Source organism: Rhipicephalus sanguineus, chromosome 10, assembly GCF_013339695.2.
Source record: "Rhipicephalus sanguineus isolate Rsan-2018 chromosome 10, BIME_Rsan_1.4, whole genome shotgun sequence".
NCBI lineage: Eukaryota > Metazoa > Arthropoda > Arachnida > Ixodida > Ixodidae > Rhipicephalus > Rhipicephalus sanguineus.
Genome location: NC_051185.1, coordinates 30,098,179 through 30,118,050, shown reverse-complemented (window position 1 = coordinate 30,118,050; position 19,872 = coordinate 30,098,179). Strand labels below are relative to the sequence as shown.

The window sequence follows — 19,872 nt, the reverse complement described above, 5'->3', positions numbered from 1 at the left end:
TCGGCAACATCAGCATTGTTAAAGCATAGCCTTGCAGTCAGCTCCACTAACGCGCGCTGCCGGAACTAGTCACAAAGGCCACGGTTGAAGATACGACAGTGCAGCGCAACTCCGCCAAAGCTACCGACGATGACGTAGTTCCGGTTAGTTCGTTTCCACGCCCACGCTTTCAGCGCGTTCGCGTGGGCGGAGAAAGACTAACTTGTTTTTGCGTATTTTAAAGCTCCTGCTGCCACAACCGTGGAAAAAATTATGCCGTCGTCAACAAAAATGTTGGTCCTTGTTAACAACAAAGTTTTACCGAATTCTAAAACCACTTCAGCTTTCCTTTAAGCCACTACAGCTTAAAGGGATACTGAACAAAAATTTGAAAAATCTACGAAAACACTTACATTCGACTCGGAGGACACGACTGTTCCTATAAACAGCGTTTATTTCACGTAATTTCGAGCAGTTGGCCGTATTTTTAGTGGATTGTGAGAGCGCGGCGGCTCCACGCCAGTGCGCTTGTCGACGGCCGTGACGTCGAATGCCCGAGCAAGAGGGAGGCAACTGGCACGCTCTCTCCTGCCCTGCCACTTCCCTTTCTCCAGCTCTCAAGAACCGAGGGTGGCTCGGGAGTCGGAGAGGCTGGTGTGGCGCTGAGCCTTGTCCTTTCCCCACATGGGAGACAAAATAACGCTTCTTCCTCAAAATCCACTACAACTACCGAGCGTGTCATGAGCGCGCAAAGATGCAAGGTGCGAGTGACAGTAGTTCCACGAGCGGTGATTGCGACCCCGAGTTCGACAGGCCTCCAAAACGGATGCGCCAAATACAACCATATGTGTGTGACCCTTCTGCTTCGTCAAGCGACAGTGAGGACGACGAGCCAGATGAGCCTCCATAGCCCAACGTGGGTCGGCAGCCGGGACCAGCAATTTATACAGTCACTATCCTTGAAGTGTTCGGAGCACAAAAAGTCACGCTTTGAAGGCACCCATGTTGGCTGCGATGGGCGCGCAGCGCGAATCCATACCCTTCAAAGCTTCGGCTCTGTCGGAAAGGTATGACAGGGCTTGTCGCTCCCGGGGCTGCTTCTCGTACACCCTAGCGCGGAACAGCGTTGAGGCATTCTTCGTTGTGTCAGGTGCTTCACCGTTACCATTACTTAGCAGCATACAACACAAACGGCAAATTCGTAGACGCGGGCTCAAGCTCCGCTTGCGAAAAAAAATATACGGCCGATAGCGCGGCAATGGCGTCGTTGGCTGCCGGTTGAGCACACGCACGGAGAACACCTTCCCGACCGTGAAAACACGTTTTGAGAGAGACGCGCGGCAGCGGGCATGCAGCGGGTGGCGGCTTGCAATGCCGATTGGTAAGCGATTTTGCAGCGAGCACGGTTGGCGAGTCAGTATCCGCCGAGCTTCGCGTCACTTCCTCTCTAGTTCGTGGCGCGGCCGCTAGACGCGCCAATTAGCGAAAAATGCAATAAATTCATTATTTTCTGCTCGTCTCTGGCTGAAATGAAGGTTGTTTCAACAAATTTCAGCACCCAATCTTTCAATTGAGCCATTTATCTCGGCGGCGAAAATTTTGTTCAGTATCCCTTTAACAGCTGCTAACCATAACGAGTTCTCAACTCGTGGTTAGTTGTAGTAATCATCTGTTAGATTGCGTCTTACCGATTCAGGTGATGTGCAGGTGGGGCTGTACTTTCCTACTTATGCGTTTTTCCTTTTTAAAAAATTTCACTTGCGAGTATGTGCTTGTTAGTGTTGCGCCACCGAATCATCAAAATGGAACCATACCAATTGGCAATTGGGCTAAGTGTCTAACGCTTCTACTGTATATTTCTTCATGTAATAATGGTTCACAAAAACGTTTTAATTGTCCACCCCTTTTTTTATCCAGTACTTGGACAACTTGCCGGCACGCACGTCGACCGGCACTACAGTCGTCATTTCGTGCAAGCAGGACTTGAAAGCTTGTGCACGCGTGCGGAACCATGGCATTCCGGTGGTCGCCGCCGAGTTCATTCTGTCCGGATTGCTTCAGCACAATCTCAACGTGGATGCGCATCGACTTGAGTGAAAATCGGAAGCCTCCGGAGCAGGAAGTTCAGTCGGCTGTTTGAAAGTCTCCATTCAGCAGCTTTTTAGCTTTTTTTCTTGTTTTTCTTTTTTTTTTATCGACACCCAGCATTGCTGTACGTTTTAACGGACAGTTCGTCTGCATTTATTGTATATATTGTATAAAAAAAAGTACCTTCAACTGTAATATAAGCCTCTTTTTTTTTTTAAATGCGACAACTCTATCATGCTAGCCACATTACATGCTACAACATCGCATTGCATAACTGATCAAATATTTTTGTTTACTGTACCATTGCTTCTTCTTTAGCCGATGTTTTTATCCCTTGACACTGCAGGCACTGTCATGCATGGTAATATTGTACCAATAAATACTTTTGCAAAAAATAAACATTTGTCACGCAACTCTGCTGCATTAAAGTAGAGGGTAAAAGACTGGCAATTCAAAGGGACACTAGAGAGAAAGCTATCTCGTATCAGCTGCCTATACACTAATACTTTGATATAACGAACACAGATATAATGAATTATCGGTTATAACAGAGTAAATTAAGAATAGTCTTGTCATATAGTGTTTGAATAAAGGTTTATAACGAATTTTCGGATATAACGAAGTTATTTTTGTGGCATATGTGAATTTGTTACGAGGTTTGAGTGTAGTACAGCTACTTGAGGTTACACTGTTCCTTGTAAACCTCGTGACTACCTCATGTCACTTTTTTTAGAAAGGTTCATGCTACTTGGGGCTATGCTGCACTTTGGCTACCTTATGTCTCTCCCTATACTAGATACGTTCAGGCTACACTGTACTTTTGCTACCTCGTGACACCACGTCCATAAGGGCACCGTGCGTTTACTATGCTCTCAACAAGGCTAAAATGCATACTTGCCCACATGTTCTCCAGTTTGGCCTTCGAGTACTGTCGCAGAAGGCTGTTCTCAGTATGAAACAAGTGACCGACTAATAAAGCACTTAACGTGAAGTAGCGCAGAAGTGCCCAGTATTTACATTTCTGAAAATTGTATGTTAAATGCCCACCCTTCCAAAGCACTAGCATCGGCGGAAATAGTCACCCCACTGCGGCCATTACGAGATGCTAGGGGCTAGCTGCACGATACGCTCTACATCGTCGCCAGGAATATCAAAGTCAAGTGCCACTGCGCGTTAGGAAAGAATGTGAGCTGCACCTCTCAGCATTTCAAGATGGACTGTAAACGAATCCAGGAGTGGGGCTTTAAGTACGACACCCTAAACACCTCAACTACAGTAAGCAGAAGATTAAGCTCGAGCTCGTGGATGGCAGGCCCATTTTTACTGGAGAGATGGACAGACGCCCTTGGCTGGGTCTGTCGTTCGCAGAGTTGGACGAGTCGTTTGCATAGTTCGGTGACGATGAGTAGGCGATAGTGTACACAGTCATTTAAAATTTCAAGATGAACAGCGCTGCCTCGAAGCTTTTCATTGGCCGCCATCTTGGCTTTTTGCTGCTTTGACTGTACAAGCACCTATGTCTAGGTATTCTCGCATGGTGTGGTGGGGCGATTCCCCACCACCACACCATGTGAGAATTAATTCCACTGTGCATTTCAAACCTGCCACACGCTCTTGCTTCACTGGGCATCGTGGAGACCGAGTGGGGCATCACTTGCTCATTAGTTAGGTATACCTGGCCTTAAAACCTCCATGGAGCATTCAGAGTACCTGCTTGCACTGCTTGGCTCTGCTGTCCTCATGTCCTCAGCTACAATTAGGCTATGCTCCAATTCTAGACACCATCGAGCCCAAGTTGTACAAGCAGTGGAAAGCGTCTGGAAGACGTCTGCACGACGTGACGCCACCTCGCGCCAACGAGATATAGCTAAAAGCTTACAAAATCACAGGGTTTCTAACTTTCGTCATGTTCAAATGTGTAGAAAAAATTCAACGTAGCTTGCATGAAGTGCATAAGAAACCATGGTCGTGTCTTCCTGCAAGCTGGAGACCTCGGAGAGTTTTTAACTCTCCTGCTCGGCTGCCATTTTGTTTGGGCAGCTAAGTAGTGTGCGTCACTTTTGATATTGGTGCTGTCTTTTTGCTGGCTTTGTCAGAATTAGAATCCAACTTGAGATGGCCTCTTTCCGCCTGGCTGTCTATGTAGCCATCCATGGCAAGTACCGGAACACAGCCTCAAGCACCATATGTGCACCTGCCGTGCCTAAACCAGATCCGACAATGCTACCTGCGAACGGTAGGCCTTGATCCTGCCGGACCACTTGGCTCCATGGGACCAACCATCGAGCCTGGCTGATGTATTTTATTGCCAAAATTGGCCTTGGTTTGTATATTTCATTGCTTATGCCGATGGGCACTTTCAAAGTGAATGAAGGGAAGAGTTCCTCATTAGTGATAGATACGGTTTATATGTGAATAATTGTTTTAACTCGCCTGATTCTTAGTGTGCCAAACTGGGTGTCAGCCAATCGTGGGACAATTGTCATTTGAGACTGGAAGAGAAAATATTTAATTTCATTTATTATAACCTCAAGGTACAGATGTACATTGCAGAGGGGACGAACAAAGGTAGACAGAGAGGCAGTGTATAACACATACTTGATTATAGATAAATACAAATATGCAAGTGATTTTGAACAAGCTTAATTTCGAACAAAAATTATTTGCTGGGGTTTAATGTCCCAAAACCACAATATGATTATGAGAGACTCCGTAGTGGAGGGTTCCGGAAATTTTGACCGCCTGGGGTTCTTTAAAGGGACCGACAACTGGCCAGAACGGGTGATTAGATCCTGGTGGAAATGAAAAGGCCGTGAATTATAGTGACAGATTCCAGAATACTTTTCGCGATCTGAGTAGGATTTATATTTTTAAATCGCGTTTAAAAGTAACAAAAACCGGTATGTCGCGCAGCCTAGCGCGAGCGCCGTGAACCAGACGTATGCAGTCTTGAGCATTTTGTTGTACGTAGTCTAATGCTTTTACACGCACCAGAACGAGGGCTGAAAATTTGAATATGTATGTTATTGTCAATTCCCGTTTGTTTCTAAGGTAAAAGAAGTAAAGCATGAGATGCGGCGCTCCTTTCGTGGCTTCCAGTGAAACGGAGGCTACGGCGCATGCGCGCGGCGTCCGGCGGTGTTTCCCGCGTAGCTCGACTCTCGTCTGCTCTCGTCGTATCGGACTTTGGAAGAGTAGCACGCGAGTTCGCGCTGCTGCTCGCAAAATGCCATCGACTTCCTGTTCTGTGGAGGATTGCTACCACTTCATGAACAGCACTGCTGGTGTATCCTACCACTTGTTTCGTTTTCGAAGGCTTAGCTTGGCTTGGCTTGACTAAAATGTGATAAAGCGACCTGTGTACGGCCAAAGTACTTCTATAAGAAGCCCCAGAAAAACGCTATAACTATTGTAAAATAATTTAATAGGCTAGAAAGCAGTAGTCGCGGCACCGCAGGCTTTGCAAACGTAACATCGCCTTTTCATACTTAGGGCATAACTTGTCACCACTGCTGGCGTATAATCGCTATCGCGCTCACCTCTCACTGTTTGCAGCATGTGATATTAAGACTGCATAATCGCTCCAGATCGAAAAACTCTGATTACAAATGTTTTACGGCGTTCTCCGCGTTACCACTCCGTGATTAGAAGCTCTGACCGGTAAGCTTCCCATTGCACTCAAGAAAACGGGTACCGCAAAAGTTGGTTGTCGGTCCCTTTAACATGCACCTAAATCTAAGTACACGTGCCTCAACCATTTTCGCCTTCACCGAAAATGTGGCCACCGCGGCCGGGATTCGATCCCGCGACCTTCGGGTCAGTAGTTGAGCACTATAACCACAGACCACTGTGGCGGGTAATTTAGAAAAAAAGTCAAAAGCAAAGCGTGCAAGTTTATTATGAAACGAAATAGCGAATTGTCCCGGAATAGTTAGATGAGTAGCTCATTCATTACCAGGCAAAAAATACAAAAAAGTAAATAGGATGATCAAAATATAATGCTAAACAAATTAAAATATTAAATGATTTTTTGGTATTGACATCGGAGATGTACGTTTCTTCTTCAGTTGTCTAACTGAAAAGAATTGGCAGTAGTAGAATGTTCTTACGATCGAGTAGCCGGCAATACTCGGGGCCGCTTGCTGATTAGCTGGTGATGACATTTTTGGAGAAAAGGGCCGGCGATTTTTCGCTGCTTCTGACAAAAGATTAAGCTTCCTGCAGCTTGCAGTGCAATAATACACGGCTCGCATTTTCCTCGGACGTTCACTTTTTCTAAGGGCCCCTTTAAAGGGATACTGAACAAATATATGCAAAAAAGTGACGAAACCATAGAAATTGCACCCGGAAGACGCTACTGTTCCGATAAATAGAGTTTATTTCGCGTATTTTCGAACAGTCGGCTATAATTTTAGAAGATTGCGAGCGCGCGGCGGCTGCACGCCAGCGCGCGCGGAGCTGCGCGTCGACGGCCGTGACGTCATATGCGTACCTGCGTCGTAAACAGGGTACGCGCTTTCCTGTCCCGCTACTTCCCTTTCTACGCTTCTTTAATGATTTTACGTCAAACTCCCGCTTTCCACAAAAGTGCCGAGACGCGCCCCAGCCCGGGAGCATTGTTCGCGGCCGGTTCGTAGTGGTTCCAGGGAACGTAGTGCGAGCGGAGCGGGCTGAGAGACGCGGGTACAGTGTACGTGGGCATGGGTGACATAGTTGACACGCCCATTTCCGGGGGGTCAAACGTGACACCTCTTCTGGTCCACGGCGCGGCCGCTAGATGCGGCAGTTTGTGAAAAACTCAATAAATGCATACCCTTCAAGCGCTTTCTCTGTGCTTTCGTACCACCGGAGGGGGGGGGGGGAGGAGGGGCTGGGGAAGAAGATGTCTCGTTACTGTATTTAGCTGGACTAGTTGGTACTGACTGAATGACTGAAAGATGCGTACGTTCGTCAGCGCGCGACATGAACTTGAGCATTTTCTTTTCTTTTATTCTTCAAACGTGCGGCGTACTTTCAGTGTGATGGCGAGCGCGGGCACGTGGCGGCATCCCGCGGCGGCCGCGGTAACTATGCAGCTCACGATGCTCAAATCAGCCAGTGGCCGTGGACTTTGGGTTTATAGCGCGGCCATTTTGGTTTATGGCATCATTTACCGAGAGGAGAGGGAAGAATTTCTAGCTGACTTTGAGAATTAATAGTAAATTGCAGGGCGCGTGCTGCGCTTTAATATTTGGCTCGCGTGTTCTCAGGAGCCTCGACTACCGATCTGCAGCGTTTTCTGACCGTGCTGAAAAGGTGTTGCAGGACCCCTTTAAATATGAATTTGAATACTTTCTCGTTATGCCTTATCTGCGTTGGTGCAATCTTTCTTCTAATTAAAACGCCTCGTACGAATGCCAAATTTGTTCATTTCCGTATCACTTTACCATGCGGATCACATTAGCTGCGGAAATGCGACAGCCCTCGCGCAAGAACTTCCAGTCGGTTTTCGAACCACGCATCCGCGCCGGTGCAAAGACCCCTTGAAAGCTGGCTTTTCCGCAAGAAGCGGAAGTGTGCGGAGAAGCCACACTTGAACAGGAAAAATATATATGTATAATTATGGTGTTCTACGCATGCCAAAGACAATTAATATGATTACGAGGCACTATGTAGTGAGGGATTCTGCAATCGTATTATCCAATGTCAGGTGAAAACGCGATCGCATTGACCGTATAAAAAACATTGCTCCTACGGCAAGTTGGCTGGGAAAAGAAACAATATCGTATCATACAGAACAACGTACAGTGAAACATCGGTGATACGATCACGGCTCACACGAATTTCGGGGTGATACAAATATTTCTTTGGCCCCTGCCAAGGCCCATTGGCCTTCAATGTAATGGAGTACGGTTGTTTCGAACAGATTTGCACCCCGCGACGTTTGGTACGAACGTAAGCTACCGCGCAGGTAAGAAGAGGTGCTGTCCGCGCTGTCTCGGAAGACACGCCGATCAGTTGGGGGCGCAGAAACGGAAGCGCGGGCATGCGCGCCGCGCCGCCAATTGGTCAGAATGATGGTGTAAAAAAAAAAAACTTTTCTCACACAGTGATCAGAATAAACCTTCAGTGACGCGTCGTAGCCTCCAAGATTGTATGCGCGAATCTTGGAAGCCCTAATGCGCCTCCGTGTGCCTTGGCGTTTAGATTAGACGCCATGTCCTCCATGCAAACAATGTCCATCGTGCATCAGACACCCTATGAAATGTGGACAAGGACCGAAGAAAACAAGGACGGTCTTGGCGAAGGAGCTAGGCCTCACAACGTCAACGTGCGCGACTGTTGGGGATCGCACAGCTGTGGCGGAGAGAGAGAAACGGGAGAGGAGAAACAAAGCGGGGGCAACGCTCACGGCACCTCCTCCCACCTCCTCGCGTGAGCACGAGGAGAGAGTCGGCGCTTGCGCAGTATGGGTGCGGACGCCGCAGAACGGACACTGCCCCGAGCATAAGATGCTTTCGCATCTAATAAAAAAATTACACCATATCCACGGGTGAATGATGAAGAGCTTGGGCGAAGCTCCTGAAGCAATCATGGTCTCGGGATCGGCTTCTCGTTGAGCCCGTTTCGCAGCGGCGTCCTTGGCGCGCGCCGTCACGGGATCTGCCTGGCTGCCGCCAAGCGAGCGCCCGCCGCTTCATGCTCCACCAACGATCCGACACGTACGGCGACGATCCAGGAGAATGAGAGAGGCGCTCGCTCCCCGCGCAGCAGCCAATCGGAGAGCAGCGGCACTTCTAGCGCCATCTAGTGTCAATTCACACAAGCGCCATATTGCACACAATTATTGGACCAACGCCATCTAGGAAATGAGACGATAAATGGTGATGGCGACACAGATTGTGTACAGCGCCATCTAGAATATCGTCCCTGAACAGCAGTTTGTACGTACTTCTATGAGACAGCGCCATCTGCCGTTTACGCCGGACAGAGATACTGCCATTTACGCCGGACAACGGAGACGTGACAAGGTTAGACTAAGAGGAGCTACGCTCCTAAAACACGATGTCATGAGCACACAGGCTAACATATATACATGAACAATTCGGCAATGTGCGACCAGACAAAGTCAATTAACAACTGCTACCAGGGCAGATTTTCTTAAGAGCACAGGACTGGCCACCGGACTCTAACGAATAAACCACTATGTTACGTACGTCATCACTCCCCTTTCCCTTTTCACACGTGCAGAGTAGCAGGCTAGAGCGCACTAGCTCAGGCCGACCTCTCTGCCTTCCAATAAATTATCTCTCTCTCAAGTCCCACTCGATTAAAAGCGTCAAGTACGGGATAGGGACGGGTGGGAAAAGAAGGGGGCAAGGGTGCGCTCGCGCTGCCGCATACCTTTTAGTTGACGGCTTTATTAAGGAGAAAGCCTTTTATGCCTCACTAAACACGAAATTTGACCGTCGGCGTCCTGCGGCGTCGGGGATAAGTGGTGCAAAAAAAAAAAAATCATCACGTGATGACGCTACCATATGACGTCACAGATCGCAAAATTCTGGTGTGACATCATGTGACGTAACGCCACATAATGCTTTGTAGCGCCCTCCTTTGAGCGGCGAACAAAATCGGAGAGCGCGCGACCTCAAGAGAAGAAAGTAAAGATGGCGCTTCGCAGTGGCACGTGAAGCCACGGCTCGTGTTCCCTGCTGGCGTCGATTCTGGCCTCAGCCGTCTCGTTCCTTCGCTCCTGCGACATAAGCCTTCACCTTCATCACATGACATCGCAGCTTGGTCAAAGGTGGGCTGATCACGGAGGCAGTGCAAAACCAGGTGAGGTGCCTCCGATCCTGGAGGCTGTGCGAAACCACGCTAGGTACGTGCACAAAGCTTTCGGAGGGTGGCGGGGTAGGATAGATAAATACAGATAAATACAACTAAGGCGACTAAGGTCCCTGTAGAGGGACTTTAAATACAACTAGGGAGCCTACATGACCGGCCGTTCTCCCTAATACATCACCTGAGAAGAAAAAGAAAATATGGCTTTCGCATTGGAGTCGTCTTAGGTGAATGCACAAAAGACCCTATGATTTTTTAAGACATGCATGCTGTATAATGCTAGAATGAACCTTATGTAAACAAACTTACAAATTCTAATGCACTGTTACCGTCGTCTGTCGCGCAAACAGCGCTAAGTAACCTAGCATGCTTCTCTTTCCTCAGTCATTTTTGCATTGAAACACGACGCTGTGTCAATCGCATGACTTCCTGTACATCGAAGCGGCGTGAAAGGGTACATTTCGCACTTTGAAATGCGAAACCCTCGCCATGCTTACATACTAGCTGGCTGTAAACATACGTACCTTGTCAGCCCAAAACTAAGCTGCTTGCCGTCCGGATCAGAGACTGACGTGTTGTGAAGCGCATCCAACGAGATTGTGCCGAGCGTACAGGAATCACAGCGGGCATCTGTTCGAGTCAATACAACCTGATGGCTGATGTTACCGAACTGACTGTCAAATCCGACGTTGGCAGAGAGTAAAACGAAACTTCTGCCACAAAGTTTTCGTTTTCAAAATGGCGCTCTTGCTGGCCGACACAAGTGCCGCACCAAATAAAAATTTAATATAAAACTCCGCGCATTTGTACTAAAGTTAACCAAAACAATTTAAATAAATAATTATAACAAAATATAACACAAGTAAAGGCTTGTAAGCAATATAACGTCAAACATTATCGAATAAAAAGAGTGAACAAGTATGCGGTCCTGACGTCGGTGCTAGGAAGCCATTTGCCGGAGGTGTTTCGTCTTCTGCCCGGTTGCACGTCTTTCCTTGGAACTCGTTCCTTAAGGTGAATAATCTATTAACCGATCGCTTGATAACGCGTGGGGACATTGAAGTGTTGCATCGTAACCGAACACTGTCCGCTTACATACCATTTACTGCGCACGTTGGGCATTATCGGGGGTGACTCCCTGAAGGTCAGCAACGTGCCTGCATCCGTGCATTGAATGGTTTTCGTTTTGTGCGGTAGCCCAGTACGGTCCCTGACGTGCGTAGACTAGCGTGAATGATGTTATCCACGAACAGTGGTTATACTTGCCTACTTTCGGGTAGCAGAAGCAGTTGTGTGTGCATTAAAGAACCCCGGGTGGTCGAAATTTCCGGAGCCCTCCACTACGGCGTCCCTCCTAATCGTATCGTGGTTTTGGGACGTAAAACCCTAACAGTTATATAAATATAGTTATGTGTGCAGAGCCGCGTTGCCGAAGGGTTTAACTAGAACGGAAGTTGATCGACGGGGCCCGGCTTTCGTTGGGCGCAACCACATGGAGGCAACATACAGTGAAGTCCTAACTTGTAGTTTCTAATTTAAGCGTAGTAATTGCGTGGATAAGGGTTGATTGGTCTGTGGTGTTTAACGTCCCTAAGCGACTCGGGCTACGGAGACGCCTTAGTGGAGGGGTCCGCGTAATTTCGACCTCCTGGGGTTCTTCAACGTGCACTGAAGTCGTACAGTAGCGGGACAACGGAAGGCAAACGTGAATAAAGTGTTAGTACCTCAACTTAAGCGCTAAGAACGGGGACACAAGAAAAGAAGACCACACAGGACGAGCGCCGTGCCCTAGCTTTCTGCGTTTTAAGTTGAACAAACGTACAAACTTGCCCAAATATTTCAATTTCTTTTCAGAAGAGGTTTTTATTTTGCATTAAATGAATTACAAAATTTGTGTGTACAGAAGAAGCACATCCCATGATACTAAATAGGGACCTCCTACAGTAGCGAATGTAGTAAAATTAATTGAAGTAGCAAACGGCAGTATTTATTGGCCTTAGAAATAGCAATGAACATGATACCCTGCATGCACAGGCGACCGTATACATGGACAGGTCTCACTCGATTAAATGTGCCAAGTACGTGTATCATGAGGAAAAATTAACTTGAAGTTTATCACGCGTTGATTTCGCTTTGCTTAAAGTTTGATGTCGTGCCCTGTTTTCTTCAACGAAAGATGTAACTTCTCGTTCATTTTTATTCTCTTCTCAGCTTGTGGCATCATGTCGTCTCAGCTGGCGCGACCGCAGTTCCACGGCCTTCTGAAGAGCTACCTCCGGAAACACATCACGATCGCCCTGACCCTGTCGGCCGCCGGTGGAATCGCGTGGCGATTCCTCGTGGCCAACCCGCGAAAGCAGCGCTATGCAGACTTCTACAAGTATGCCCATTCTTTTTATTGCTACTCTTCTATAGATGGCTTGCACGTGACGTCGTGGACACAGCTTCTGAAAGGAACTGGGACTCCACGATAGCAGCTTTGACTACAAACAGGTTGCACATATCTGAAAATGACGCGGCGGGAACGTCTCTGCGCGTGAATAATGAAAGAACTTGCATGTGATGTTTTGAAAACATGAATGTGACACCGGAAACGTCGCATCCCCACATGCTGGTGCTCCAACGCGGCGCTTTCAGTGACGTCAGTGCAAGCCATCTATAGCATCCCGTTGTGTGGCTTTACTCGTCTCCACTGCGTTACTCGCGGAAAAGTTCATCAAATCGGTCGCTTGGCTGAGAGACTTTCAATGGGTACTGACACGAATTCTAAATATTTTCGGATTGTTGCTCTAAATGAAAACATTGGTGTCGAGAAGCCTCAAAAAGGGTATTGTGGTGCCTGGGAATGCATCGAATATATTTATAATACTGATACCTTCAAAAAACACTTTTGGTTTTGGTATCGAGGCGGTAGCTTCTCAGTGACGTGTCATCGCAGTGTGATGTCGCGGGGAGACAGCAACTCAAGATGTACTAGCGGCAGATATGTCATCTGCTCGTGGTGCATGTAAACAACGATGAGTGAATTGTCGTCTAGCGACCCTGACAGTGACTTTTGCGATTTAGGCTGCATGCAGGACACAGAGTTGGTAAACTCTGTGGAACTGTGTTGACACGTTAGGATAATGTCCATTGCGGTGGGACTGCCTTGCAGATGCTCAGTGACGAAAACTTTAAAATCACTATAAAATATTTTATACGTGTTGTCCGACTCCGGTGTGTGGAGAGCGTTAACACTGCATACCAAAGAAATAAAAAATGTCCCTTTTGTGATGGCTCAAATTCGTGTTAGTACTACTCCTTTCAGTGATCACTGCTAGAGGGAACCTTGTGCTTCTAAGTTTCTGCGTTTGGATAGTAGCGTTAGCGCAAAGAAGGTTTTCAAAAATCCAGGAGCCCTTGACCTATTGGGGAGGGGGTCAAGTGAAGCTTAGTGTGTGCATTACCACTGTTCGTTCTTTCTTCCTTTTTATTGCATTGCACAATGCTCTCTCCTAACTGTTTTCTTCCTCTGTGCCAAGAATTGGACCTTCACCCATGTGCTTAGCAGTGCAACACTTCAGCTGTTACAGGCAACAACGACGATCATTTGTTAATATCCAGGCGACAGTGAAACGTGGCAATGTGAAATGAAATCACTTCGATAAAAGATCATATTGCCATATCTGAAATGGCTGATCACCGATGCACACTTATATGAATATGACCAGCGCGCCTTCGAGGGCCACAGTTCTGTGCACACATGGGGTCTTTTGCATATTACCGTATTTTCCGGTGTATACCGTAAAAACCCGCATATAGCTCGGACCCGCATATAGTCCGGGGTGTAATTCGGGGATAGCAAACGTGAGAAAAAAAGTTTTCACCCGAATATAGTCCGAGGAAAATGGAAAAAATGCATTTATTGACATTTCATTCATCGTCGTCGTCGGACGCACTCTCTTCCGAAGCTCCCTTGTCGGAAATGTTCTCCCACAGCACATCATCCTCAGTGCCATCAAGCGCGTTGGAGATGGAGCACTTTTTGAAGGCGCGGCAAACGAGCGCCTCTGGAATGCAGGCCCAAGCCTCGACTATCCACGAGCAGAGCATCGCTGGCGAGGCCCGTTTCAGCCGTCCGGCAGGGGTCACTTCTGGTTCTCCGGACCTCATCCACTCCACGTACAGGCGCTTGACATGGTCCTTAAATGGCTTATTAAGGCACACATCAAGCGGCTGCAGCTGTGGGGAGGGATGACGACGAGCTCGGTGCGGGAGTCGCGCAGCAGTCGCTTTACGGAGTCGGCCAGGTGACACCGAAACGCGTCGAGCACAAGCATCGAAGGGCAGCCCCAGCAGTGCTCCGGGCCGTCGACACCACACGGACTTTATCCAGTCAAGGACTAACGATTCGTCCATCCACCCCTTGTCCTGGCAGCGGACGACGACATTTTTCGGGAACTTCTCCCCCTTCGGCAGCGTCTTTCGTTTGAACACCACGTAGGGTGGCAGCTTGCGACCGTCAGCCGTGCAGGATAACATTACAGTCACCCGCGTTTTTTTCGTTTCCAGTCGACCGCACGATAACTTGCCTGGAGCCTTTTTGATGCACCGTCAGCGCCGAGGGCATATCCAGGTAGACCGGCGTCTGATCCGCGTTGCCGATCTGGCCCAGCTGAAAGGGGACTGCCTTTCGCAACGCAATTATGTACCTTTGAAAAGCCACGAGGTGCTCTTCGTAGCTCTCTGGTAGCTTCTGGGAGATCGACGTACGCCGACGTAGGGAGAACCCAGCGCGGCGCATGAAGCGAGACACCCAATGCTTGCTCGCTTTGAAATCCTCCGGCTGAATGCCTTTGTCTCGAGCGATCTCCCTTGCCTTCGCTTGTAGCAGCTCGATGTTGACAGCGAGATGTGCAGCTCGCTGCTCCCGCACAAAGTCTGTGAGTTCTCGTTCCACGTCAGGAAATGCTCCATTTTTTGGTCCGCGGAAACTTTTTCGCTGGCCGCTGCATGCAAAGAGGGCTTCCTTCTGCTTCCGCCAACCGCGAATGCTCCGCTCGTTGACTCCGAACTGCCGCTCCGCGGCACAGTTGCCGATGGTTTCGGCAGCAGCGATAACTTTTCTTTTAAAAGCAGCAGAGTACTGCCTGCGCGGTCCTGACATGGCGTAAAATCACAGGAGCAAAATCGAGGCCGTCGTTATGGGCACCAAGTTGAAGCAAAGGCCACTGACCAACTGACCAGTTAAGACTAACGCCGCTAACACTACCTAGCGCAGAAGCGCGCAGACAGCTGATGATGATGATAGCACCGCGCTATGCCGAAACCGAAACTGAATTTGGGCCGAAAATTCTTGGGACCCGCATATAGTACGGGGCCGAAATTTCGCACCCTAAAATCTAGAAAAAAACCCCGGGCTATACGCGGGTTTTTACGGTAAGTCGCACCTTCGTATAAGACGCACCCCCTACTTTTTACGACTTTCGAAAGAAAAAATGATGTATAAGACGCATCTATTTTTAACTCAGTTGACATGATAAAACACAATGACCCACGCAGAGTACATTGATTGCGAAATGCGTAGTCACGCACGGCACTGAATATCTGTAAGCAGCAGTTTTATTAAGGCGCAGAAAACCACTATTTATTCTACTGGATTTGAAGCCACATCCTCCGGCGCACTGTCAAAAGTTCTTCCGCCTCGGTTGGCAGCATCGCTGGGTTGCCGTCGTCAGCCTCTGAGTAACTTTTACGCGGCATTGTAAGCACCTTGAAGCACATCGTTGGCACTGCCTGTACTATGGTGGCTACCATACCTTTTGGGCATTACCAGACTTGGCGAGAAAACATAAACAAAGAACGCGCCGCACGGTTATCACACGATCGTCGGATACCATCTACACACGCATACAAAACGTAAATGGCGACCGGAAGCCGGAAGCTGCGACTACTGCTGGACTGCAGCGACGTCTCACACGGAAACTGATGATGATGATAATGAAGTGGTATTTTCGCTTTTGTAACTGATATTGTGGGCGCTACAACGTTACAATGGACCGTTGTGGTGCTCTTTTTTATTTATTGCCTCAGTTCTCTGGGTTTAATTCTTCGTTTAAGAACAAACAATTCAAACAGTACAATGGGGCACGCGACAGTGGTGGCTTTAATGCGGCCGTAATCTCCGTGGTCGCCGCGCTGCTTGAACAGCAAGTAGCTGACATCTAAGATCGCAGCCGTTTCATTGTTACAACAAAATTAGATATATTTTTACGAATGCTCTCGAGCTCTGTTTATCGTACTCATAAATTAAATATAAACAAATTGGTCTCGCAGAATCACGTGACTTTTTGCGTATATAAGACGCACCGTTGTATAAGACGCACCAGCGAAAATCTAGGAAAAAAGGTGCGTCTTATACACCGGAAAATACGGTATGCGCCGCTGCCACTGCCAAAATCTGTAACTCGTAACAAGCGTTGCTTGAAAAATGCTGGAGTGGAAATTCTCTTTCGCAAGTGCAACCAGAGCTCCACCATCTTACCATGGACACGATAAAAAGTTAGCTTACAGTGAAGAAGTCGCGATTCCCTCACACTCCCTACAAGTTTAAGATGAGCAGTTGTTCCGTATCAGTGCTGTTCAGTGTGCCTTCCTGTGTTACTAGTTTCCTTGAAAGAAGCCTGTGAGTTTAAGCCTTGGCACATTTTTTGATGTCTTGTGACCAGTACTCATCCAGATACCCTACTTTTGTCAGAAACAGCAGTCTTTTATCCTGGTATTTGCGTTAGCAAAGCAAAAGCACTTGTTCTCTAATAGGGCATCGCGCGAAATGATCAAGTTTTTGAGGTAAAGCGTGAGTGAATGCTGGCTTTGCATTTGCTGCCTAGTAGTTCTGAGAACTTCCACTCCAGCAAGTTTTTTTAAAACCACCTCGATCAGAAGACTTGAAGCTACAGCGAGTGGCAGAGGCCAGTTTAGGAAACAATTCAGGTTTACGATAATCCTTCGAAATAACTCTTGCAGAGCAGGAGTCGCGCCCATATGTGACAACAGGGGAACTAATGAATTATGAACTAAGGCAAATCTTGCGGACCAGCATCTGTCTTGGTGTTTAAAAAAGTTTTTTTTTTGATGCCATTTTGGCTGGCATTTACGAGCACTGGCAGGTTGCATCGTAGTCGAAACATCATCTGGCTGGTGCAGGTAGTCGGCACTTACTGATAGCCTAGGAATGCGGTGCGAGCTTTGCCTACAAAACCACAAGGTACTGAAAGGTTCTTCTCCCACTGCCTCTCTCTGTGCTCCAAGACACAGTTTGCGAGAGACGCTGGTAATGAAAGAACTTGCTTAGGATAACTGCCATTTGGGCGTGTTGGTATAAGCTCACGATTACAACTGTGCCACTAGAACGGAGACTGAGAAAGAATGGGCAGAGCGCTTGTCTTCTATGTTCACTCCGTCCTGTGTTCTTTCTTAGTCTCCGTTCTAGTTGCACTTTTGTAATTAAGGACTTGCTTCTGCCGTGTCTCATGGTAATGAGCGTACAGAACAGGCTAGGGGAGCTGTTCTCGATGTGCCCACCTTGTGAACTGTCCACTTAGGCCGCCGCTGATTGGCTGGAGCTCGGCCAGCGGCGCGCCCCCCAGTTTCCAGTTGTTTTTCCGTCACGTCATTTTGATGTCACAAAGCTTTCACAACTCTCGACACAAATGAGAGGGACGGATTGCGCTTTAACGTAACGAATGCAGCCCCCAAAGCTCTGCTTTTGGGCGCACATCTCAGAGGCCGTGCGTGAACTCTGATCACATTAGCCCTCGAATTGGATTTAATGCGGCTGCTCGCCTAACACACCTGGAAGGTCGGTATGCATTCCCTGCATTGTTAACTCTAAACATCTAGACAGATTCATATGCAAGTTCAGACTTGTAAAGTTTGTTTAAGTGTCCTTTTACTGTACATTTCATCCACTTTTCTTTTTACACTGGGAATGTGCTGGCAGGTTCAGTAAGTTGACGTGGCGAAGAGCGCCATGACATCACAGCTCACCACTTTTTTTTTTTGCATAACTGAATGTGCTCCGCCAAAGTGGCCATGTCCACAAGGTGGGCACATTGAGAATATCTCCCTAGTGTGTTCTCGGAATCGGAGTATGGCGTGTTTGCATAGTCGGCGATTGCTGCACGAGGCTACGGACGTGGTGAACTCTCCTGCAGAGGAGTCCACACTGTTCCATGCACGTCGCATTCATGGGCTTTGTCCGCACTTTAGTCCCCGTGCGATGTTCCTAGACTGTTCGTTTTATTTTGCATTGTTATATTTTTTTAGGAACTACGATGGAGAAGCCGAGGCTGAGAAGATGATGGAAATTGGTGTGCTGAACCGTTACTAATCATGGTGAGTAAACACTTTCTTTCTTTCTTTCTTTCTTTCTTATTCTTTGGTGGATAAGGGCAAGGAGTTGCAGGCCAACTACAACAGAATTGTGTCGGAAAGGTGAGATTTAAAGTTTTGTCGGGGTTTCCCACTCATCAAAGAACACGAGGTTCACTCAACAAGGTTTCTGTCTACACTAAACCTAGAAGCTACAGCTGCTTATTTTGCTCTAACACAATAGTTGTCCTCACAAGCTAGGTTAAAGTGATAACTTTTTATAAATTTCTCATTTTATCAAATTAGCTTCAATAAACTGGGGTTTCATTACAGTGTGCTAGATTTCTGATGATCGTTATTGTCGGGCTTCACTGTAGAATGTACTATTGAGGTTTGCTTTTGAAGAATATGTGTATTGTGACAAATACTAAATTTTGGACGTGACAGTCATTTCATGTTCAGTGCAATTTGGCTATAGTAGTTTGTCAGGTTGGAGTGGCTTTGATTCAGTTGCAAGATTTGTCGCTTGTGAAATAACTTCAAAGTCTTTCAACGGACTTTCTCTCTACGATAAACCTGGAAGCTACAGCTGCTTATTTTGCTTTCGACAAAGCAGTTATTCATGTAAGCAAGGCTAACCTGCCTGACAGCGAAATTTTTGTTTGCAGCTTTTTTTACTGTAATTTGTAACTTTTTGTCCGGTAATTCCAAAATTGAATCGTAAATACTAAGCTTATTATCGATAGCGCTATTGACAGTTTTTTTTTTTTTTTACCATTGATAGTAGGGTGCGTTCCAAGGGACCAAAATAAAGTTTATCCATCCATCCATCGATAGTTCTGCATGACTAGTCAGGGGTCCTTAAATCAAAGTAGTTTTGTTGAATTAGGGTTTAACTATAGTGTACTAGATTTCTGACAATCGTTATTGTCGGGCTTCACTTTAGAATGTACTACCAATGTTTGCTTTTGATGAATTCTATGTATTCTGACTAGAAGTAAATTTTGGATGTGACAGTCACTTTCATGTTAAACGAAATTTGATTATAGTAGTTTGACAAGTTTTAGAGATTGCCTTCTCTTTACAGTGACTTTGATTATTCATTTTGCAGGCGCTGCCGTCGACTCCAGCCAGTGGGGCAGTGTGGTGTAGATAATAATAAACTCGTTATGCCAGCCCTTGTGTCAGAACTTCTTATGCCAGGCTTCCTTCCAAAATTTTTCAATCTTGCTTGTGTATATTATGCACATACAAACTCATATGAACGTACATAAAAACTGATTGAAATCCAGCCCCCCACCCCCTCTTCTCTCAGTCTCTCACTGAGCACAATAGAAGTGGCAACTACGTCGCCAAAATAGGTTGTTATTGTGATCTCGTTCCTGTTCTGCGTTCTTCACTTCAAATCTCACTTTCTATCTCCCAGATTTACTCTGGCGTTTCCATTTTTCTGCGCACTATCTCCTCAGTCTTCCTCAATGTTATAAAGAACATTCAAATTTTTAAGTGTCGTGAATTTGTGCAATCGCGAACAATAATAGCGCCATGCGCCAGCCATAACGGCATGAGCGGTGAAACAGATGACTATGTTACAGCTTAGGCTTGCGCAGCGTAGAGTTTCCTAAAATTAAC

General features: G+C 47.1%; 1 protein-coding gene and 1 long non-coding RNA gene across 3 annotated transcripts in view; both read left to right on the top strand.

Moving 5' to 3' along the window:
- The window catches only part of LOC119407325 (mediator of DNA damage checkpoint protein 1), a 32,391-nt gene extending 29,925 nt beyond the window's left edge, over positions 1-2,466 (top strand). For both annotated transcript variants that reach the window (XM_037674241.2, XM_037674240.2), the window contains one exon: positions 1,897-2,466. In XM_037674241.2, coding sequence (XP_037530169.1) covers positions 1,897-2,076 — 180 coding nt within the window. In that variant the 3' untranslated portion in view covers positions 2,077-2,466. The remainder of the gene's footprint in view (positions 1-1,896) is intronic.
- An 8,417-nt stretch (positions 2,467-10,883) lies between these two features.
- On the top strand, positions 10,884-18,264 carry LOC119407324 (uncharacterized). The gene is made up of 3 exons (XR_005186676.2): positions 10,884-10,902; positions 12,100-12,268; positions 18,196-18,264. It is a non-coding gene; the product is annotated as an uncharacterized LOC119407324 (long non-coding RNA).
- Positions 18,265-19,872: the final 1,608 nt, after the last annotated feature.